We start from the raw sequence: 23,737 nt of genomic DNA, 5'->3' as shown, positions 1-23,737 counted from the left end.
TTGCACTAGGCTTTCATCTGGTGTAATTTTCGCTGAGTGCTGTAATGACAGGTTCTACAGAGCTCGCCTCATTCATTTTTAGCTCTGCAAAACCAAACTAGAAAAAAAAATCAGAAGAGAACAGCCAGTAGCTAAAAATGGACTCTGAAAAAAACAACTTTCGCTGCTAAATCCTCTATCTGCACACTAGGGACTGGTCACTATAGCTCTGCTGTAAAACTGTATGTATAGACAAGTGCGTACGATGCAAGTAGATGGAGACTGTTCCAGCCACATGAGGCAAGGTGAACGTGAGTGGCAGCAAGAAATGAAGTAATTTTGTGATACGGGTCAGCTGAACCAGATCAAAGCTACCAGACACAAAGGCTCACGATCACATGGAGCCACCCCCACAGCAGGTAGCCAGCTGTTCATACACAGCTTTGAAACCACGCTCTGGATGAAGTCAAGTAGCGGCTTTACCAAGCTAAGGAACTCAAATCAATGTGAGCTGAAACAGTCTAACGTGTTTGCTATGAAAATACTATTGCTAAATCAAAAAAAATTTAGCAGAACAGTAAAGATGCTCTAAAGAATAAGTAAAAACCTAACAAGCAGGATTAAAATGATTCATTTAGAAGGAGCTTCATTTCCATCTCTGTCTGAATGCATTTTTCGTTAATTAGAGGAGGTTGAGATAGTACATAACATAAACAAGAAATAACTTTATTGCCTGTCATGACCCTTGAGTGATAATTGCAGGTTTTTCTGTGAATTTTGCACTTCTGAATTTTGCACTTTTGAATTTTGCACTTTTCTGTGCAAAATTCCACGTGACATTCCACCTCTCCCACTACCCTCCCAAACACCCTGTTTGTTGAAACATGGATAAAACAGTCCTTTGGCAATATCCCACCCTGTTCCAATAATAAGATCACGATCTTCACTCTATTGCATTGCCAAGCTCCTACAGAGGGAGCCTTACCTCAGTGCAGTCAGAATAGTTATTCAGACAAATTATTGAGGTCAGAGGTCAATGTAGAAGCACTTGTTTATTTCCCTAAATCATCAGTGAATGTGTTAACACTGGAAGTGTTGCAATGATGTTTATGAGTACTGACACTTGTCTCTAAAATTTAGTTGGGAAGAACAATTTTCCTGAAAAGATAACTATATATGAAAGCCTACAATTCAAGTAATTTTCTCTTGATCATCTGCTTTGATTTCCAGACTAACAGAAGATGGAGATGGAAGGCAGAAGATGGAGATAAAGGAAAATTTGGATATGAATACAGTGATGATTCTGCCAGAGGTACACCTCACTTTACAAACTCAAAGCTTTCTTTGTTTTCTACCTTATTTAACTTCTTCCGTTATGCTTCATTGTCCTTCCTATCCAAATGTTCTCTTTTTTCCAGTTACTCTGAGCTTTATTTTTCCTTCTCTCATAACATCTTGAAAGATGATTCTGCAGCACAATTTTCTAGAGAACAAAAGCATACTGTTGAAATGTTCTTTTTCTTGCATGGTTGTATTTTTTTCCTATCATTACAATCCAACTCTGAGTAATAGTGTTAACGTGAAAAATTATTCATCACAATAATAAACCTCCTAAAATTTCTCTAATTACTATTAAACATTCTGCTGCAAATTAATTGAGTCCTTTGTAAATTAACATGTAAATTAATATATTTTAAATGCTGAGCATGGATTTTAAAGGCCATATACAACTACAATCTATATAAGGATTTAGAAATGCCAAGCAAAATGCAGTCACATCTGTCAGGACCAACTGAAACACAATGAAATACACAAGGCAACGCTGCCACAAACCAGGTCAGTCTGCTCCTTGGACACTTACCAGACTGTGCTGTTTGCTCCCAGTCCACTGGGCCTGGTATGTGTTAGGTTTCTGGAGTCTGAAGAGACTCCAGGTCCTTCACTTGTGTTTGTATTGTGAGGTGCAAAGTAATGCTCCCTTTTGAAACTGAACATACAGTTCAGCAAACTGTCTCCTGTGCCTATTGTTGACTCTTCAGACTTCTTTGTTGTTTAAACAAACTTTCAAGAAGAATTTGTTTTGCACAGACAATTTTAGATCGTGTTTTAGTTCTTTGGGCGTACATAGATGTGAAGGCAAAATCTTAGTGAGCTACAAAAAGAACTAAAATATGATCTGTCATTACTTATAAGGTACCAAATTTATTTGTTAGAAAACAGTATCTAAATGCAATCTAAATGCAGTGTGCTTTTCTCTTTCCCATAACTAGAAGTCTATCTGTTCATTGTGACTGGACTCCCTCCAGCAATTGTTCTACCTACTTTGGGTCAAAATGCTCATCAAGTAGATTAGTTCTTCCTACTTTTTAAGCTCTCAACCGCTCTGTGATAAGACTTTTTGTCTTTTTCACCATCTTCTGCAACCAGGTGATATGTGGTTTAAATGCCCCATCCTTTTCTCCCTTTGCAGACTAGAAAGGGTGTATTGTCATACAAGCCTCTCCTTGTCCAAAAGATAATAGCCAAAATGTTATGATCTTATGCCAACTTCCCTTGGAATTCTTCAAAATGCAGGTAACGAAATGACACGTGGCTTAGAATTAATGTTTGAAGTCCAAGATAAGCACAGCTCATAAACAGAGAGACTACTCAAATCCTTGTAACTGCTACATGAGTACAAACGTGCTCCAAATAGACATTGTACATTCATAGTGATGTTTAACAGTCATCCAGATTATCAGATTGGATTCTTTACTAAAGGAAGCCGAGCTTCTTATTTCAGGCTGTATACATGCCCGATGGCTCTAGGTGGACAGTGAAACCGAAACTGAAGTTATCAGGCTCAAGCCTTTGTTATTTTGTCCTTTCTTCTTGGTATGAAAGTAAGTTATTGCATTTTGTGCAATTTGGCAGAGCATTTTGTTTGTTTGTTTGTTTTTGGTAAAAATCTGTAAAAAATGATTTGGTAAACTAACCTGAAGGCAATGAACTGAAAAATATGCTGCTTCCTAAGTTCTGAATGGTAAAAAGAACAAAAAGATGAACATGAAAAACATCTCACAGTAGTTGCTGCCTGAATATTCATCAGGAAGCCAGAACTCTGTTCTGAGTGGAGCCAGTGAATAATTTTGCAGCACAACTCTAACCATTTGATACTGGGGAGAAAGCCTGATAGAATCAGAAGTGGCAGGAAGGTTATAACAACAAAGAAAGGTTCATAATAAGGACACAGCTTACAGTAATGATTCATTCTTACTGAGATATGTTACAGGCTGACATTTCAGGAAAATTTTCCCACCAGCTATATACCGTACCTCTTAGTTTCTTTGCCTCCTTCTCTCTCCATTCTTCGCACGGCAATGAAAGGAGCTCTTTTTACCCTTCTCCCATCTCACTGTGTTCTGTTCTGAAGGTCTCTAGGGCATCATTCCTGGGGCTATGTTTTTCAGGATTTCTTCCCCCAGTTCAAAACTGAAGCTTTGCTGAACAGACAGGTACCAGCCCGGAAACATAATCTGCTGTCACTGAATGAAATGTCAGAATCTGGATGCAATCCCATTTGGTTTGCTCACTGAATAGCTTGCCCAAGAGATTGCTAAATCTATTTCAGACAGTAACAACAACTCTAGATCTTTTTCCAGGGGTCACCCTTGTGATCTTGTTTAGCTCTATGGTTAGGGACCTCTAGTGACTCAACAGATTATTCCAATGTGATCTCAAAGCTGAAAAGGATTAAAAGGTCCCTGTTTCGGAGACCTTTATAAAACTCTCCCTCCCATTTTTTACCTTGTTTATAGCCAAAAGAGAGAACTTGTAAGGAGACAGAGAGGAGTCTGGGTCACTAGATAAATGGTTTTGACTAAAATTGACTGTGCCCTCAGGAGGAACTGCTAAACTGCTTGTGCTTATATTGTTGTTTTTCTGCAATTTCAGATCTGCTGGTGTGTCTGTCAGCATAGAAGCATATTGTTCTTGAACATCAAAAGGAATAAAAGGATATAGACGATTACTCCAGCATTTAGAGATTGATCCTTAGCTACTGGGCTGAAAGCCTCTTAAAAACGGCTAAAACCTTCAGCTCCTTTTGATTTGATTAAGTGCACTACTCATCTATTCCAACTTAAGTCAGGGAGAGATCTGGGTGCAAATGCTTCACAGGCTGGTCTCTGCCTTCCTCTGACCGCAATCTGAGATGAGAACCTGTCCTAGGCACTGAGGTGGAAAAAGTGGGTGTGAAGTAACACCACAACAGCCTGCAATGGTTCTGCCATAACCTGGGTTGGTAAAGCATCCTGTTGCAGACTGAGGCAGTTATGTTGGTAACATATGAGTTTTAAGTTCCCTAGTCTTGAAAAAAGACTTCCAGTTAAAGCTGCTTCAGACTTGCACATCTGGCAAATATTTTTTTTTTATTATTTTTTTTAACCTTTATGAAAATGTCTGCAGTTTGATTAAATATTTTAGAGTACAGGAGAGTTTTGCCTGTTCTTCACTTGAGCCTCTGGGATTAAATGCCTTATGAACTGTATTAGAAATGTGTTTTGAGTCTCTGTTAGCTTTGGCCTTTGGGTGTTCTCCACTGAAATATATTTTATAATTCACTACTAGTAAATGTCATCACAGTGGGATAACTTTATTTAATGTACTTGACATAATAATAATATTTAGGATATAAAAAAATCTCCAATTTCAAAGCATTTTTCTCAAATTAAGGAGTTACAAAACAGTAAAAAGAATTATTATTCATGTGTTACAGAACAGGAAACTGAAACAGAAAGATAAGCTCAAAATCTTTAGAGTCAAGTAGTAATTTACAGATCTATTTGAAGTGGTCTGTTTTTCAAGGATGGTTAGCAGCTATGTGGCTTTATAGGTTCTAGATGTTCCTCCAAAATGTACGTCAAAATGTCTGATATTGGACAAAAAATAATGGAAGTATGATGTATAAATGTCTTTTTCCCTGCAAGTATGCATTCCGTGATCTTTGTCCTGTTTTCCCACAAGTTGATCGTGGTCTTCTTGAATCCTTTAATGTACTTTTTCAGTGAAGATTGTTATGAAGCTATCTTTCAAAGCCTAGTGGTTCTGTGGTAGCTCACCAATCTGTTACAATCCATGTGTAGAATGCCTGTAGCTGTGAAACTTTCACGCAAAATGCTTTTTCAGTCTTTTAAAGTTGTTACGGGCAATATTTGATTCTGAATCATTTCATTTCTTGCTAGTTCCATTTAGGAAACATTAAAGTTTGAAAGTCTGTGTATTTGCCAAAGCTGCTAAAGACAACTATGATACCTTTCCTTAAAATTTCTTCCAAATAAATATTTTTTGGGGTAAATATCAGTTCAGTCACAGTCTTGAAATATGCCATTGTTTCCTTGGCAAACAGTCAGGCTGCTACTGTTGTTTCCAACAGGTGGGTATGGCTGTGACACAGTACTCTATTTAGCAGTCCAAAAATGTTTTCAAGTTGAGATGGAGATTTTGCTCCTAAACATCTTATACTTAGGAGACGGATTTGCATGTGGAGAGTAATAAATTATTGAAAAGCGCTCTAATGGTTCACTCTCCATTTGCAACAAATCAAATGACTGGAGAAGAAATTATATTAAAATGTTCCTGAAAAAGGGCTTTAGTCATTAAGAAAATCCTTTTGTATTCTAAAGGCAAGAACTATTATTAAGCTAATGATGCAGGTAGTGAGTAGAAAAGTGCTAGAATTGTTGTAGCTGGTGAGAAAACAACTCAGTTGCACAGAGACATAGGAAATTACTCGGCAATGTACAATTTATTTACTTTAGTTGAAAACCATCTACTAATGGGAAGAACGTCCCTTTCAACAGTACTGATTTGATAAAACATTCCTAGGGATATTATGTCCTAGGCTTGTTGGTAAGTGTGGAAGTCCTCTGTGTGTCCTCTTTCCTGTGAAAACAAGCTGTTCAGGTTCACTTTGTTTCTCAGCTCATCTTTCCTACTAGTCTCAGAGCCCAGAAGAGCTGGTCCTTTGGCTTTAGGGTAAGAACCACTGCATACCTTTTCTTTGTCTCTTGTAACTGCTCACCCTTCTCCCACTTTTCTTCCCTAAGCACATTCCTATCTTCCTGACCGATAACCTTCTTTTGCTCCATTCCTAATCATAGAGATCCCACCAGGTCTAGCTCATTTGAAGGATTACCACAAGCTTTTTTTTTTTTTTTCTTTTTCTTTTTTTTCCCTCTGCATAACATCACATTCAGAGATGTGGGGAAAAAAACTCAAATTAACTAGCACCCCTTGAAAACGTGAAAATGTCAAAATGTCAGCACTCACCTAGGCCTATAGAGTACAAGGAAAATCACTTCCAAAGGCAGTTATCTTTAGAAATCCATTCTTAGCTCTCCTGTAATGTTAATTCTTTATGTTGTTAACAGCAAAGAACAAAACAAAACAAATAACCCCCAAACCAAACAATCGCCAAACAGGAAAGCAACAGCCTTAAGTATTTCTTATTCGTTGAATGACCTCTAGTGGCCATTCTCTAGAGGCGTTGTGTATTACTTTTTTTCCAAAATACGGAGCATGAGTATCAACTTTTCAAACCTGTGCACTATGCACTTTTGCTCTACACCTGGAAGGCTTCCTTGTCATACTGTTAAAATTGCATTTCAACTTTTCACTGTACAAAGTGAGCACTTAACTGCCCCTGTGGGAGTTTTAAGGCAGGTTCTAGTAGCTGTTACTGCCCCTTGCTAGCCAGCACCTCCCACCATCTACCTCTCCTGAACTTTGGGAGAGACTGCCTTCTGTAGGACAGCACAGAGTTGCTGTCTGTCCTGTTACCTTGTATGACATCTGTTTAGCTTCTCCTAACATCGCTGTATTATCTGGCACCGCCAGCAGCCGTATTCTCTCGCTGCTAGCCAAAACAGATCAAGGCTGACCACTTCATTCTGAACGCTGATGGCACATGGAGTGAGTTTATCTGTTGAAAGAGCAAACTCAGCAGAGGGCATACTGGCAACATAATTGGGCAGAGAGCTCTAATCCTCTGTATTGTGGGACATGAAAAGAAATCTCAGTTGAATGTTCAGCAGCACATCGGAAAACAAACGGCATTCTCATCGCCAAGGATTTTTATTAGCAATTCTGCTGATCTTTCTGTGGCTTCTTTAAAAAGCTGGGCTGGATTGTTCTTCTGCTGGACATACTCATCAATCCAAATACTAAAGAATTTATTAAAAGCTTTTGCTGAAGACAGAGAGCAGGTTCCCAGAAACATCTCTTGTATTACCATCTCTCTCAAGTATGGGAGCTATACGGGACTCCTGCATTTGTGTATTTTGTATGTAGGTGAACATATGCTGTCTGCAAACACAAGCTGCATTACAAATGAAGTACCCAAACGTTAATTTGGGTAATCTCAGGTAGCAATTTAAAGTTGGTTTTGGTTATCATCTTTTCCACTGCACAAACCTCGTGGCAGAAGAAAAACAGCACCTCCAACAGGAGACCACTCAATAAGAAGCAACATGGTTAAGAGCCATTAGAAGTTGTTGCTTCATTGCCCCACTTTCAGTGTTGAAAAATACTTGAGAAAAGCTTGAAAAAAGCACTTTATCTGTTTAAAAGGCATTCTGAAGTTCTCACCAGAATGGTGTCAAAAGAAGAAAGGTTTTTATGAGAAATAAAGTTTGGAAACAATCGTGACAGAACAGCAATAAGTCTTTTCAATGTAGGCAGCATCATCTATATTAAAGGTGATAACTTTCTCAAATAAACTGCAAAACTGCAATCTGCCTGCAGGACTACTGAGTCACGCTTGAATATACGCATGTTTATGTGAACGTCATGTCATTGGAATTTGATCAGAATGCTTACCGGGGGGGGGGAATTCCAATATTTAAGGAATTTTTGCCCTAATTGCTCATTTTATTGAAAGTGGCTATAGTAGGTGGATTCTACAGAACCCTTCATTAATGCTGTTTTCCTTCTTAGAAATAAGGTAATATGCATTTTGAAGATATTTCTAGCTAACACATTTCTGGTTTTGTAAATCAGTCATACACAAACAGATGATCAGTCTTTAACAGCAGAATATTTTGACTCTAGGCTGTAGTCAAGTCTAATTGAGACATTCCTTTTATATTATAATTGATGACTGGAAGCTTCTCAAAATACTTGTCTATTTCTGGACATTTTAAAGCCTGATTTAGCTGTGTTGCTTCAATTGACATATTGGGATAGTTTGCCTAGTGAAACACTGTATTAAAAATATCAGGCATTATAATTTTTCAATATTTTGAATTTTTTTCTTTTCAGAAAAAAAAAAAGCTGATTCTTTCTCCTGCATTTCTTTGGAATATAACCTAAATGAAAACAACTCACCTTTTTCCTAATGTTGTCAATAGCTCAAATTTCCTGATGATTAAAACTTTAGGGTACCTATATTTCTGTTACGGTATCGCGTATCTCTGTTAGATAATGTAGTACACACTGAGACTTATACTATGTGTTTGGGATTGATTGGTATTAGTATAAATGGCCATGCAGAGCCTGGCTATAGATAATTATTCTCTATGGCATTATTGCTATGTAAAATTAAAAGGTTTTCCCTATGATCTGCACTGGCCAGCATTTCCACATGTATAATTTGCTCTGGGCTGACAGTGGCATTATATGGGTGCAGGATGCTTTGCCTAAAACCTCACCTGTGCTCAAAGCCTCTTTTTCTCAACCTTCAAATCAGAAGCCAACAGGGTTTCTGTAACTAGCCTCTGTGCTAGACTCTAGTAATTACCAGATTCTAGTAATTTCATTTTAACAAATACCTTCATTTTTATATAATTTCCCTTTTTGAAATTAAGCATAACAGTGGTGGATGTTTTGTTTTTGTTGCTCCTGCAAGAACATTAAATTCAAATTTATTATGGCAATTTTACAGAGTAGCTCTTTGGCAGAAATATTCAGCATCACAATCAAATCAAGAATAACTAAATCCTGGTGGTTCTTTCAGAGAAAGAACCTTCTTTCCTTCAAAGTCCTTTTGGGGTCTCAGACTGGCCGAAGTTTTAGCCCATGTTGTCATTTCTGCCCCTCGTTCTCTTACCAGACAACATTTAGCAAGGACACAGGTGTACTGCACATTAGGTCCATAGAGAACAGTTGCAAGAACACCTGTTACCATGAAAACTGTTTTTGAACTCAAGCAGATTAAGAAATAATTTATCAGCAATTTATCAGAGATTGTTTGTTAATTTGAATTTCACTGAGCGCTCCCATACAAAATTGCTTTTGACGTCCCGGAAACACGTGGCTTGCATATCTAAATCAATCCACTGGGAAAGGTTTCAGAAAAGTGGAACTGGAACTTATGCCTTAATAGCCACGCAGAGCTTACACATAACCTAACAAAGAATTCAGATGCTCTGCATTTTCTCCAAATCTTTATATAAATTATCATGTCTTCACTTCCTATATTTAAAGAATCTTTTTCTCATCTCCTAACAGTTTAAGAAGGTTAAGAGGTTAGAGCCAAAATTCATGGGCCATTCTGGATGGATTTCTATATCTATCTTCTGTACATCAAAAAAAAAAGTCTACGTTTTCACTGAAACAGTGTTGACAAGAACTGAGGAAATGTGGCCCATGCTTGTGCCATTAGCCTCAGTAAAACATGTAAATATTGGTGATTGCCTGATCTACCTAATCTACATGTGTGGCTTTATGATATCATTAATATCTTAACATACTATATACACATACATGGGTATACCTTATTTTACAATGTTAGCATAATCATAAAAGGTGATCTATTTTAAGAACTGTTCATAAATGTGTTTTTATTGCCTTCAGTATTATGTCATTGCTCTGATCACAAGTGTTTGTATCTGCAGTCACACCTCATATTTTACTACTATATGGTCCATTCATAAGTTTTCCTGCAATATATTGCGGAAGGGATCACGCAGTTCCCTGCCTTCAGCCTGTTTGAGCAGTATTGTGCATAAAGCTTGATTAATACAACTCCATTTTATTGTCTTGCGATTTTCCAGGCTGCAAATACAGTTGCCTAAAACTTAATCTGTGCTGGAAGCCTCCCTTTCTCACCCTTCAAATCTAATCCAACACAGTTTCTTTGTTTCTTTAGATACTAGCTGGAAAAAAATACAATAAAAATCCCCTGATAGGATGGAGCTACTTGCCAGCAAACAGCTGGGCAAGGCAAAACCCCTAAGCAGAGCATTTAAAAAAGTTCAGTGTCTTGCTCCCAGTCACTATGTGAGTATCACAGGGGAGCCAGATGTAGCTGTAAGAAGTCATTCGCATCGTTAAGTGAGCTGCCTGTGTTTTCTGATTAAATTCACAACTTTTGCAAACTACTGTCTTCCCACTAGTGTCTCACAGACTGCAAAATGAACAGTACCAACCTGTATTAAATACAGTCAGAACAAAACAGCAGAATCTGAAACAAAGTGTGTGATTGCATACAACATTTAGAATTACTCTTAAGCCACAGAAAACAGTATTATGCAAAGCGCAGTTAACCAAGCCTGCCTTAAATACAACTGAATAGTCAGCAGGGAGAAGCTCCCAACTCACTGTTCCACAGCAGTACACTAGTTCTCTTTCCATGCTTGGTAGAGCATTGTATGAGAGATTTTGCTAATTAAAATCCAGGCCCCGTCTCTGTCACTGTTTGTCACGGTCCGAATGTTCCTGTACAGGGAGGGATCATCTGTTGAACGATTATTTGCAGGATAGCATGCTGCACAACCTTCCCACTCAAGTCAAGCCTGAGCAAATAACTGCAATCACCATATATCTTAGTTACGTTGTGATAATTATATCTGACCTTCAAACTACCTGAGAGCATTTTTTTTCCTCGTATTTCAGAGAGGTCATTTACCTTGCACAAGGATTTTAAGCTTTCAATACACATTAAAAAAGAAAAAAAAAAAAAACCAACACCATAGTATCTTTGGAAAGATGTCTTTCTAATACAGCAGTGGAAAAACATTCAACCACAAAGAGGGCCTTTTAATTTCCTGTTTAAAACGTCAAAGAACAAAAAATCTACAGACTGTAAATGGACTAATGTTTGTACAGTAAATGCAATTGGTGTTAGTCAGCGCAGCATCACTTCCACCTTGAGATTAGCACTTAAGAGCTAAAGCAGTTCCTTCCCTGAACTAATACAAATGGGGTAATATCTACACAGTGAATTCCAACTCATGTTAGTACGACATCATCTCCACCTGAAGCATCACACCTAAGCAGTTCCCTTCCTGAAGTAAGAATCCAAGAACTTGGTGGTTGTCATTTCACATCAGGAGCCGTTTCTTAGAGCACAGCACAGCAGTGGCCTTTTTCGTTGGGGCATCCCTGTAGGGTGGGAGATTCAATCGAAACAATCCTTGCCTTCCAAGTCACTCATGGCTACATTGCCACCAGTGTCTACTGCTGCTGCTCAGAGTTCCCTTGCCTCCATGCCAAAGCTTTGCAGCAAAGCTGTCTTTCTTCAAAGAAAAGGAAAGGAAGGTGTGGAGCTGGGTGTTGGCCTCTTCTCACAGGTAACTAGCGATAGAACTAGAGGGAATGGCCTCAAGTTGCGCCAGGGGAGGTTTATGCTGGAAATTAGGAGACATTTCTTCTCAGAAAGAGCAGTCAGGCATTGGAACAGGTTACCCAGGGAGGTGGTGGCATCACCGTCCCTGGGGGTGTTCAAGGAAAGGTTGGATGTGGTGCTTAGGGACATGGTTTAGTGGGTGACATTGGTGGTAGGGGGACGGTTGGACCAGGTGACCTTGAAGGTCTTTTCCAACATTAATGACTCTGTGATTCTATGAAAGACAACAGACACAGCTGACGCCCACCCTGTGCCCACTTTTCCTGATGGCTCTGGGGGCTCCCACCCTCTTTGGCCGCTGGAGAAGACAGGGAGCTCTGGGTGCTAGCTGAGTACAGGCAAACAGCCTCTTCTTGCTGGAGTCTTCTAGGCTCCCACAAGAGCAGGACTTCTTGTGCAGTCTTGTAAGTAAGCATGACTGTATCAAAAGCATTTATTTGATTTTCAGTCACTCTGGGCTCGGACAGCCTGTGATATCCCGGATTTCACCTGGTGCTGCAGCCAGAAGGCCGGGTGCTGCCTTCCCCATGCCTCACCACATCCCCACAGGGCCCATAGCTCGGCCCCCTGCAGACACAACTCTGCACCTCGGAGCCCCCCAAACCCCTTTTCAGTGTGTTTACAGATATTTTAACACGTAGAAAACACACAGCTCCTTTCCGTCTGTTTACAGACGTAGAAAACACTTTAATTTTTATTTTTTGGCCATTCAGTCACAACGGGGACGGAGCTGCCTGCGCGGCGGGTTTGGTTTATTTTAACCCCCAAGGAAAGCAGCACGGCAGGGCCCCTCGGGGCACAGCCCGGTGCCCGCCAGGGGCAGCCGAGAGCGGGGCCGCCCGTGCCGGCGGAAATGGCGGCGTCCCGTCACCGCCATCTCCCGCCCGTGGGCGCGTCATGGCGCCGCGCAAGCGTGTGGCCGGGCTCGCCTTCCCCATGCACCTCCCTCCTTCTCCTCCTCCTCTTTCTCCTTCTCCTCCTCCTCCTCTCGCTGCCTCCCGGCTCCTCCCTGCGCCACCCTCGGCCGGGCAGCGGCGACAGCGGCGGCTTGGTCCGCCTGGAGCATCCGAAGGGAACGCGCGTCCTCGCCCTCCCTCCGTCCTCTCGCCGCCCCCGCGGCCATGGAGCTGCCCGAGAGCCAGTGCAAGAAAGTGAAGCTGAGCAACAGGATGCCGAGCTGGGTGAGAGGGCGTGCGGGCGGGCAGGTGGGCGTGCGGGGGGCAGGCGGAGGGGGAGAAGGAGAAGAAGGAGCGGGCGAGCCGCTGGTGGTGATGTGGCAGCCGGGATGAGGGGCTGCCCCTGCCCCGCTTCTCGCCCGGGGCGGCGAGGGATGGGGAGGGGACGGTGCGAGCCGGGACCCTTAACGGGTCGACCCCGGGGGGCCGAAGGGGGCGGCTGCAGCCCGGTCCCCCCCGTCCCCGCCGCTGTCGCCCCCGGCGCTGCGGAGGAAGGAGGGCTCGGGAAGGCGATGTACAATGCGGGCTTTCATGAAGCCGGCGGGGCCAGAGACTGAGGTCCTTTGTGCGGCGGGAGTCGGGTGGAAAAGTGTCGAGACAGGGCTTTAAAAAAAATATAACCAAAGCCTTCATTCTTGTGCTTGAGGATGGGGGAAGATCGGTTTACAGTGGAGACCAAAATGAAGCTATTTAGAAGGCATGTTGCAGGCCTTTACTGAGAACATTTGATACTTTTGGTGATGCAAGGCAAGTAAGGAGGAAAAAAAAAAGAGAAATAGATGTATGATCATTTTCAAACAATGCTGAGCTGAAGCAGACAAGAGATAAGGTCCGGAAGATGTATGATATGTAAGTAACAGTGCAGAACCATCTTTGAAGCCTTGCTGTAAGTCGTACAGGCCACAGCTTTCTTACTAAAAGACTAAGGAAAGAGTCACAACTGTCCCCTGAAAAATAGGGAAGCTGTTACCGTACTAAAAGTTGTTCAGTAGATACTGTGCCATGCCAGTCGTCTTCCAGAGCGAGCGAGTTCAAACTTGCTGACAAAAGAGTATTTGGTAAATTACATTCTGTCAGTTTCTGTGAGGAAAAGGTGACATCAGATATTATGAAGAAGATAGTGAAGTAAATCATTTCTGGGTGTAGGTGATGAAGTATATTCAAAAGATACTGTATATCGTTTAATTTGTCAGAGGCAAAGTCGTGATGGATTTGCCCAAACCAGGGAGGTGACACATTTAGAAAAGTTGATTAACTGTTTGCTGAGCTCATCTGATGCTAGCGAGCCCTGTAGGATACGTGGCAAGCAGAGGAAGTCTTCCACCTCTTCCTTTTTCTTCAGAAGACCTCAGCTGAAGTGCTCTTTTTAATCCAGTAAATTTACTGGAAAAAAATATCCTGCTGATTCACACACTCCATAGAAAAATGTTCAAATGTGCTGGCACTTCTGACTCCGCATCTGTTCGTCTGAGAGCAAAGTCAAAGCAACCTATTACACCCCGATGGAATCAGCAGCCATTAGGGGAGCCAGCAGAGCCGTATCTTCCAAACTTTGGGCATCTGGTACTATTCAAAATGCCCCTCTCTGTGGAACCCTCTGCGTGTGTTCGCCTGCTTGCCAGGCCCGCCTCTGAGCACAGCATACCCCGAATTACAGAGCAACACACAAGAGCACAATGTCAGTGTTTGTGGCTAGCTTGGCTGCAAGACTTGTGGAACACATTCCTGAGTGTAGCTCAGACTGCTGAGGTGCTAGGATTTACCTGTGAAACGGGGCAACAAGAACTTGCTCTGTGATTTGTTTCTGCCTGTGTACCCAGCTGAGGCATTGCTGGCTGTCAGTGCTTCATTTTGGTCTGTTCCCTCTGATGCCAGCTAATGTCTCGACTCCAGCGGTGGTGAACAAACTGCTTGTGGTGTTGCTGCAGCAGTTTGCAAGTAAAGATAAAACTCCTTATAGTATGGTTATCACAGAGTTGCTTATGTACCCAGTGCTTTAGAACAGTTTCTCTTTTTTCTGTCACTGGTTTTTGAAACTGTCCCAGCATTAGAACATCTGGCAAAGAAAGTCTAGCGTAAATCAGGTCTGTGGAAGTGGCAGGAGAGCATGCGTTTGGCCAGTTGGGTGCTGCTCTGTGCAAAAGTGCTTAGATAACCTTACTGTATCATCATCACTGTGGCAGTCCATGTTCTGGAGAGCAGTTATGAGGATAAAAGTAAGATTTTTTTTGCTGTAAATGTAAGTGGGATAAAACATAACGCTGTAAGCCATGGCAAAAAATGGATTGATGACTTAAAGTTTCTTAATAACTATAAAAGTCTTGTTGTTTGGGTATCTTAAGACTGGTCCTTTGTTTCTAAGCACAACTGTCCAAATCAAAGCACAGATTTGCAAGCCAGAATTGGAGATGGTAGTTACCAGAAGGCGTTATTGGCAGATCTTTTGGCCAACAGGTCCTGAAACCTCATCTAGGTAGGTGAACTCAGGTAGACTCTCAGCTGTAGTGCAGTTGTTCTAGTTTTCGTAGTAGTAGAATTGTATGTTAGAACTGTTTCTGTTTCATTTTTTCATTTTTTTTCATTCCTTCCTTGTGTTTCGATGTAGACAAAGAAAATGGGAAACGTTCTGTCTGCTTAAGTTGCTGCCTCTATATTAAAGTGAGTGGGTTGAAGGGAAGAAGAAAGACGCCATTTGTTTGAGTGCTGGATAAATGCTATAAATGTCTTAAAAATGCGTTGTTATCAGGGAATCCCTGACTTGTAAGGGACAGATGGCGGACAAGTACAAATGGCCTAGAAAATATCGGGAATGATTGGGAAATGGAAAGACATTAGAGATAAGATTGCGTTATGGAGGTGATGCTGAATGCATTGCTATTGTTAGCTTGTGGGAATTTTTAGCCTGGGGAATTCAGTGTCTTCTTAGAACAGAAGACTACAGAATTAGTGTGAGCTTCTTGAATATGTATGGTTTATATAGAAACTGCGCCTGTTCTTTATGCTGTTCTGATGTTTCCAGCCTCAAAGCTGATGGTCCGAAGTTGGTGTTGTAGCCCAGGGAGTCCCTACGTGGCATTGAAGCTTTGCTTCCTGCGCCAAAGGTCTTGCGTTGTGGAAAGTTAAATTTGCTGAAAGGTGGCTGTTGAAGCATTGTTTCATAATTGCTCTGAAGTAATGAAAAATAAATACAGTTTATGTCAGCGTAGTGGTCTGTCCGTTAACTTTGAAACAATTAAGCAATAATCTTTCCTTTCTACTGTCTTTTGGTCTTGGTGTTGCAATTTGGGCTTGCTCTTCTACATCTGGGTGTCTGATCAGAGCCCTTGTATCAAAGGTGCTTGGCATCGATAGTTGTAACTGGGCAAAACATCAAGAATAGGATAAGAAAAAAAAAATACAGTTCCTGTCTATCTTAGCAAGTCTTTGCATAGAGAAATTGGCAGCGTTAGTGCTTCCTTTTGGTCCCCATCTTCTTTTTCTGTTCTGTTTCCGTAGTTCTTAGATGTCTGTATTTATTTCTCTGGTCAACTGCCTGTAATGCTGAAAGGCTATCCTTGTGCTGAAGAAAGTAAGCTGCAGAGTCATCCTTCCTTGCTCTCTTGTCGTTACAGCTCTTCAGTGCACATCCATGAAAGGCTTTTTATGTTAATACTCCTTTTTTTATCCTTAGTACAAAGATATTAGCCTGTTACGGCGCTTCAGATTTCATGTGAGAAACAAACTAGCACAGAGAGGGAGGAGAAAGGAAGGACATGTCAGCCTTCCCAGCTGATAATACTGTTACAGTGCAACACAGGGGACTGAAGCATTACTTTTATTTAACGTGGTGGGCAGGGAAAATATTAAAACGTAGTGTTTTTAAAAGTAGTACAGAGGCACTTAATGTGTAACACGGGGAGGAAGAAATAGTTTTGTGGGCAAATCAGTGAGGAAATTCCAATGGATGTGGAAAAAAAAAACAGATAAGTGGACCTTTGAGAGTGATAACCTTTTTTCATTACCCTCTTTACAAAAAAACTGGTGTGTACTTTCAGTAGAGATTATTATAAGGAAAGTAATTAGGCTAAGCGGTCTAAAATAGCTTTTTTTTTTAAAAAAAAGTACTTGCTCATCAAATTGAGTTTTGCTGTTACTCATTTTCTTATGTTTCGTTTCCTTTAACATTGGTTGTAGAGTTCTCCAAGGTGAGCAGTGCTTTGCTCTAGTATAAAATGAAATGACTGCTCTTTATTTCTGCTATCATTTTGGATGGCCATTACATGTCATCAGCTGATACTCACCAAATTTTATGTACAGGAAATTTGAAGACTGGTTAAATAACTTAAGAGCACAACTGAGGTCAGCCTTTGGTTTCTACTCCTAAGTACCCTTCTGTGCCAGAGCAGTATTTGCAGTAAGTGTGTGTGTCAGGGACAGTAATAAAATTTAGATTGTTGAGGGTCGAGTGTTCAGTTTGTCTGCTCGGTGGTGGTAGTGGTTGGTAAATCATCTAGTAGGAAAGTGAGCACAATTAAGAAACACTACTGTTGGTTTTTTTTTTTTTTTTTTCAGCAACAGAAAATGACTTGTTAAATGGTTAATTCTCCAGGGCGCTTCTGTGAAAAGCTCTTTGCTATTGGAGTATAAGGAGCACTTGGCTACAACCTTGCCAAGGAGTGGGACTGAGCTGTTGCATTTATGTGCTGAGTGGTGCTGCTGGGCATGGGAGTGTCTCTGAATGCATGCAATCTGTTTGGACACCTTAACATTAGTTTTTAGATGTCAGCTTGTTAAGTATTTCCTAATACATGTGCTTATTGTCCCACCACCGAGCTTGCTGGCTGCTCTGTTGCACTTGTGTGCCTTCGCCTTCAGTTCTAGCAATCTGCTGGCCTTCTCGCTGCTGTGGTGTGACGTCTCTCCCATCTAATTCCTTACTTAATGCCTTTTTGCATTTACTTCTTAAACTCGTATCTTTCTCATTATTTAATGAATAAACTCTGCCTGCTTCTTCAGGGCTTGGTATGTTTTGTAAGTGTAGTGCTAGTAAAATGCCTGGATCAGTTTCACTGCTGCTTTGCTACTTCTGGAAAACAAAGGAAACTGATGCAATTTTCTGAATACAGGCTGGAAGAAGTCTTGCTGGGTGAGGCACTTGACCTCTAAAGTATTTGTATATGATAACAGAGGTAATCCTGTGTGTCAGAAGCAAGGCATGTGTTGTTTGTTTGTTTTAAATGTAAATTTTTTGTAGGATGCTTTCTTGGAAATTTTCTAGTTTTGGAAATCATTCAAGTACAGGCAAAGCTCTTGTGTTAGGCAAACTGAGATACCTAGTGTTTGAAGCTGGGGGACACGTTGCTTGTTATGAGTATACTGCAACTCTACTGAGACGGTGGCACGGGAGCGGTGTTTGGAGACCTCAGTGTGTTACGAATGGAATTAATGAGAGAGAAGGTTGCTATTAATGTATTAGTTTGAGTTGCTGTGTACATTCATTATACACAGTGTCTTTCCTTTCAATTGAAGGGTAAGTCCCTAAATTATTTTCCACGTTTTTAATTCATCAATTTTTGTTTGTTCACCACGATCTCCAATTTTATGTAGCATGTAATTGTTTCTACTACAAGAAGCCTCTTTGATTTTTGGTTTTAGTTAGCTTTATTGCACTGACTTTATCTGCAAACAGTATTGTAGGAGATAACTTATTTGAAGATAACGCAATCGGGTGAGTAAGTGTGGCTATAACCTGTGCAGGTGGTGGTTTCTTACGGGTTGATTTTCAGTTTTCCTTTAATTTTAGGTGCTGGGCTGTCACCATGGAGTTAGAGTTGTTTTATTTAAAAATGTGAACATCTGTTCCTAACTTGAGTTTCTATCCATATCAGCTACAAGCCCAGCTGTGTACAGAAGTAGGGACAGATACAATTGCTCATATTCACACATTCCTATTGAGTTATGGATAAACTAAATTTTGAGATGCTGTTCTACAGAAGAATGATACAACAGCATTTCTTGAAATTATAAGTAGATAACATTTTTCTGTTAACCCTACTTTTGTCTCTCATACAGCTCTCTGCTAGTACTCAATAGATGAATGCCCTTCCTCCTTTTTTTTGATTACGTGCTTTCCTTTCCAGCTAGCACTGATACAATGATGGAAGAGAAGATAATGCAAATACCTTGCAATATGTTTGTAAGTGAGAGAAGTCAAAGCAGCATTACATAAGCAAACGATTCCACCCCCCTCCTCATTTTTCTGAAGACTTCTTTTCAGTTTGTTCGCTTGTTCGTGCTTGGTCTGGTTATCTAAGGTCTTGATCTTTCATGAACAAAGTTCATACAATCAGATACCAGTGAAACTCAAGGGAATGTTGGGGCTGATCTTCCTGTTCCTTTGGCTTAGATTATGAAACGCGCTTGACAGCAATGTCATCTTATGTAAGATGATACAGCAGCTTATTATGATGAATAAATAGCTTTAAGAAAGTCTTAACTGGATTTTTTTTAACAGAATTTTATCAGGAAAATCACATCTCTGTAAACATTTTCTTTAAAAAGTCACTTTAGAAATATTTTCTGTAAAGACTCAGAATATATCATAACTGTCTTAATTTTGGAGACTGAAGATACAGATAAAGGCAGAGTGGTTCAGAGGTGTGACTGCTGAACTGAAAGGTGGATCACATGCATAGTTTGCAATGAAAAGGTGTCTTTTTATGAGTTAAAAGTGAGCCAATGTTTGGCTGCTTATGACAGAAACCTTCATTTCTGTGAGAAGAATCCACTCGCTCTCCTTAGATTTAAATGACTTGAATAGGAATCAGGTCTAGCAGTTCATCTCTCTCTTTGGCTGATTTTCTTCAACTGGTTGTATATGAAAACAATTGACTAACCTGAATACCCAAGTTTCAGAGGAGGGGCACAAGGTATGTGGTTTGCTGTGGGTGTTTAATTTCCTTTGTGTCCTTTGACACTGCAGTAGATGGATTGGGTATTGGTTTTACTTTCCACTCACAGGTCTCCAAGTCCTTCTTTGTTCCTGTGAATAAGTCTTGATATACTTTGCCAGCTTATCTTTTCAGAAGTTAAAGACCTAATCATCTGCTATTTCTACAGGGAATGCAGAGGGCAACCAACGTTACCTACCAAGCTCATCATGTCAGCAGAAATAAGAGAGGCCAGGTGGTAGGAACAAGAAGTGGTTTTCGAGGATGCACAGTCTGGTTAACAGGTACAGTTTTGGATTTCTCAGGATCCTTGTGTCTTGTTTTAGTTTGTCTTCTGAAAAGCTGCTTAGCTGTAGCTCTGTTTTTCTTCCAAAGTTGAATGTTCGTGGCATCTGAGCCCTTGATGCAATTTTATTATTATTTTTTAGGCTGACTATCAAGAAATTGCTCTGGGACAGATAATAACTTGAGATTGCATTTTGTTCAGTGCTCTAGGAACGTTAAATTAATCACTGTCCACTGATTAATTCTTAGAGTGTGTTGGAGTGTGTTTTTTTTAACCACATTCTTGCTCTTCTTACTGTCCATTTCAACTGCTAATATATAAAACCTTTTTTATACGGTCTACTTTTCTGAATCATTTCTGTAAAGGTCCCCTCTTTATAATGTTCATATCTTTTCGGTTGAAATAACAATTTGTTGTAAACATATGCCTTTGGACAGCAATTGCATTTTGAGACAATGCACAGCAGGGCTTATTCTGAAGTCAGCGTGGTCTTTTTCCACTGAATTGTTTTGATTATAAAAAAAGAGTGTTAAGTAAATCCTGGAAGATAGCTTTGTTTCATAAGTGTGATTTTTTTGTTTGTTTGTTCTGGGCTTCAAAGTACTCTGAAGCATTAACAGACTAACTTCGGAGTTTTTTTAGTTATCATTGAGAAAAAATGCAGCCAAATTTCTTGTTTAATTAGTTTCCAAACCGTTTGGAATACTGTTATATTGCAATACAGAAGATCTTCACAGAGTATCAGAGAAACTTAGTACAAGTAAAATTTGTTTCTGCTAATGCTGATGACTTGTGTGAAAGGACTAATGATTACAATCTTAGTTACTAAGAAATTACTGAGAGCTGTTCCAAGCAGAGAGTGTTAGAGATTGAAACAGACCGTAGGTATTAAAGTAGGTATTCTAGAACTGTGTAAAGGAGTCTTCAAAGCTCTGCTAGGTTTTAAAATAAAAGCTGGAATTGTGGTGGTACATTTCCTTCATGGTTCTCTCCTGTTGTCAGCAATTATGGTGTAGTAGTGTAGGAAAGGTGTATTCAGAGATCAATTTTCAATTCTAAAGTAAGATTTATTTGAGAGTGAAATTATAATGAATGTCTTCTGCTGTAAAGTTAGAGAGTCATAGTGGAAAACAACTGAGAAATGTATGAAAAATATGGGAAAGTGTTACTTTCATGTGTAAAATAATGTAATACAATTTTTTGAGTAAGTTATTTTAAAGACTTATCAGCTCAAAGCTGATTTTTATAAATCATTGTTTAATGACCTTAACTTTTACATTCCATTACATGTTGGAAACCAGATGTTACATGGAACACTGAACATTTCAGTGAATAGCAAGCTAGATGCAGGAACAAAATTACAAACCACAAACATGAGCAATCAATGAGAAGTAAATGGCGAGTAGCTGAAATCTTAGTTTGGGTGGCCATGCTTATCTTCTAGGATGGCGACTGCAAGTTGAGGGAGATGATTCTCCCCACATACTCTGCCCTTGTGCGACCCCACCTGGAGTACTGTATCCTGCTCTAAAAAGGCATGGTCTTGTTAGAGTGGCTCCAGAGGAGGGCCACAAAAGTGATCAGAGGGCTGGAACACTCCTATGAAGAAAGGCTGAGAGCACTGGGGTTGTTTAGCCTGGAGAGGAGAAGGCTCTAGGGAAACATTAGTGTAGCATTTCAGTTTAAAGGAGGCTTATAAGAAGGAAGGGGAGAGACTTTTTACTAGGGCTTGTAGTGATAGGACAAGGGGTAATGATTTTAAAATAAAAGAGGGTAGAAACAGTTTAGCTAAAAGAGAAAAATTATTGACTGTGAGGGTGGTGAGGCACTGGAACAGGCTGCTCAGAGAAGCTGTGGGTGCCCCATCCCTGGAGGTGTTCAAGGCCAGGTTGGATGGGGCTTTGAGCAACTTGCTCTAGTGGGAGGTGTCCCTGCGCATGGCAGGGGGGTTGGAACTGGGTGATTTTTAAGGTCCCTTCCAACCCAAATCGTTCTGACTCTAATTGCTGCCGAAAGAACATTGTTCTGTTCCCAGCCTTGCCCTACTTTCACCCCACCCAGTCTGACCTTGAGCTGATTCAACTTGCTCAATCATCAGTGAACTTAACACGGCAAAAAAAAATAAAAATAAATAAAAAAGATTAGCAAACTGAGTTGGCTAATGAGCACCGGAGGTGGTAGAATAATGGAGGTAGGATGGTGTGAGTGAAGAGAGGCAAGAGAGCAGGACCTCCCCTTTTGGCAAGCTGTTTCTGGCCTAAGTCGCAACATTCAGCTTCATCATTTTTAGCTGTTGCTCTTTTCAAGCTAGACAAGTAAGCACTGAGAAAAGAAACTTGAGTTGTCTGACTGTAGATAATTTTTATAGATGATAAAACATTATTCACACCTTTGCAGTCGTTTTCAGAGACTTGAGTAAGAGCTAAGCCATAAAGAAATCAGAGATGGACAGGAGGGCTTTTATTCAGAGGGGAAGAGAGATACAGGTGTTGGCTTAGGTTCTTGTATTGGGCTTGACCTGGGATACATATTTTCAATAGACTGCTCTGCATCTTGTGGATATTAAACTGAGCAAAGGATGAACCAGTAACATGACTCTTCATCTTTAAATTGCCCTGAACTATTACAGGTCTCAAGGTTTGCTTTGCATTTTCTTACTAAGTGCTCGTGTAGTCTGATTGTCATCCTTTATTGTAAAGGTCTTTGAAGTAATACTAAACTGACTTTTTTTTTGATTTTTTATTTATTCTGAAAACTGAAATAAATTTAACCATCACTTTCAAAGCAATTTTATTCACTCAGTAGTGTTACTATTAGTATTTCGTTTTTTTGTTTACCATTACCCTTACCATTTTTCTTACACAAAGGATTAAAGTTGCCTTATCGAGATTTGAGTTTGTGTCCCATTTAAGAATTGATTGCCCTGTATTAAGCTTAAGCACACACTTCATATAAACTCCTAGATTCTAGTCTGGAAAATTACTTAAATGCATTCCCAACTTAAAGCAAGCAGTAGACTTAGTGCAAGCAAGAACATTCTGCATTGTTTGAAGGTTTGTTGCCTAAGTTTCTGAACTGGACAGAAGTTTCATATTCAAATTGCCTTTGCTTGTTTTTGATGCATTCTGCTTAGTGGAGCATGACTGCTGTGTGTGAGTCTTGAGAGAGTGAGTTTTGCTCTGTGTGTGGTAATCTAATTCAGTGCTGTTACTCTGCAAGGGGTAAGAACAGTGTGACTTGGTCTGAGCCCCTTCTGTTGACTGAAATTCACTTGACCGTGAGAGCTTCCTCTTCTAATGTAATTGTAACTTCTCCTTAACTCTGTTTTGGATTTCTGAATTTAGCTTGCTCAGGTGGAAACAACTGCCAGCCACAGCAGCACTGGGCAATAGGTACCACCTCTGTGAACAGCAACAGCTCTCAAGGCCAGACCCTTTGTCTTTTTCAAACAGCACACTTAACTTTGTGCCTCATTCTCCCTGTATCTGTTGTCTGTGTAAAAGGCACTTAGCTTGTATTGTGGGTAAGCATCTCCAAAAGGCGGAACCAGGCATTGCTGTTGTTGCCTTTTTTTTTTTTTTTTTGTACTGGTAGTAGTACATGTGCTACAGTTCACCCCAACTTGTTTTTATTCTTACAATACCTATTTTAATTCAATATCTTAGGTCTGTCAGGTGCTGGGAAGACTACAGTTAGCATGGCTCTGGAGGAGTATTTAGTATGCCATGGCATTCCATGCTACACATTGGATGGTGACAATATTCGCCAAGGCCTTAATAAGAATCTGGGTTTCACACCCGAAGATAGAGAAGAAAACGTCCGTCGGATTGCTGAGGTTGCTAAACTGTTTGCAGATGCTGGTTTGGTGTGCATCACTAGTTTCATCTCTCCATATACTCAGGTAAATGTGAAAACCCTCTAGATAGTGTGAGGGAAAATAAAAAATGCAAAATGTCACTCAGAATTTGGGTTACAAGAATCT

At 40.3% G+C, this 23,737-nt stretch overlaps 1 protein-coding gene across 2 annotated transcripts in view; it reads left to right on the top strand.

Moving 5' to 3' along the window:
* Nucleotides 1–23,737, top strand: part of PAPSS1 (3'-phosphoadenosine 5'-phosphosulfate synthase 1) — a 61,434-nt gene that overhangs the window by 4,759 nt on the left and 32,938 nt on the right. The window contains exons 2-4 of one of the 2 annotated variants that reach the window (XM_048066408.2): nucleotides 1,210–1,291; nucleotides 19,639–19,753; nucleotides 23,421–23,656. In XM_048066408.2, the coding sequence (XP_047922365.2) occupies nucleotides 1,210–1,291; nucleotides 19,639–19,753; nucleotides 23,421–23,656 (433 nt within the window). Of the gene's footprint in view, nucleotides 1–1,209; nucleotides 1,292–12,492; nucleotides 12,766–19,638; nucleotides 19,754–23,420; nucleotides 23,657–23,737 lie in introns of those variants that run through there. The other variant, XM_048066407.2, reaches the window with a different exon arrangement.

The sequence above is a fragment of the Anser cygnoides genome, chromosome 4 (assembly GCF_040182565.1).
Source record: "Anser cygnoides isolate HZ-2024a breed goose chromosome 4, Taihu_goose_T2T_genome, whole genome shotgun sequence".
NCBI lineage: Eukaryota > Metazoa > Chordata > Aves > Anseriformes > Anatidae > Anser > Anser cygnoides.
Note: the sequence above shows the minus strand (reverse complement) of the source record. Positions and strands in the feature narration are given on the sequence as shown.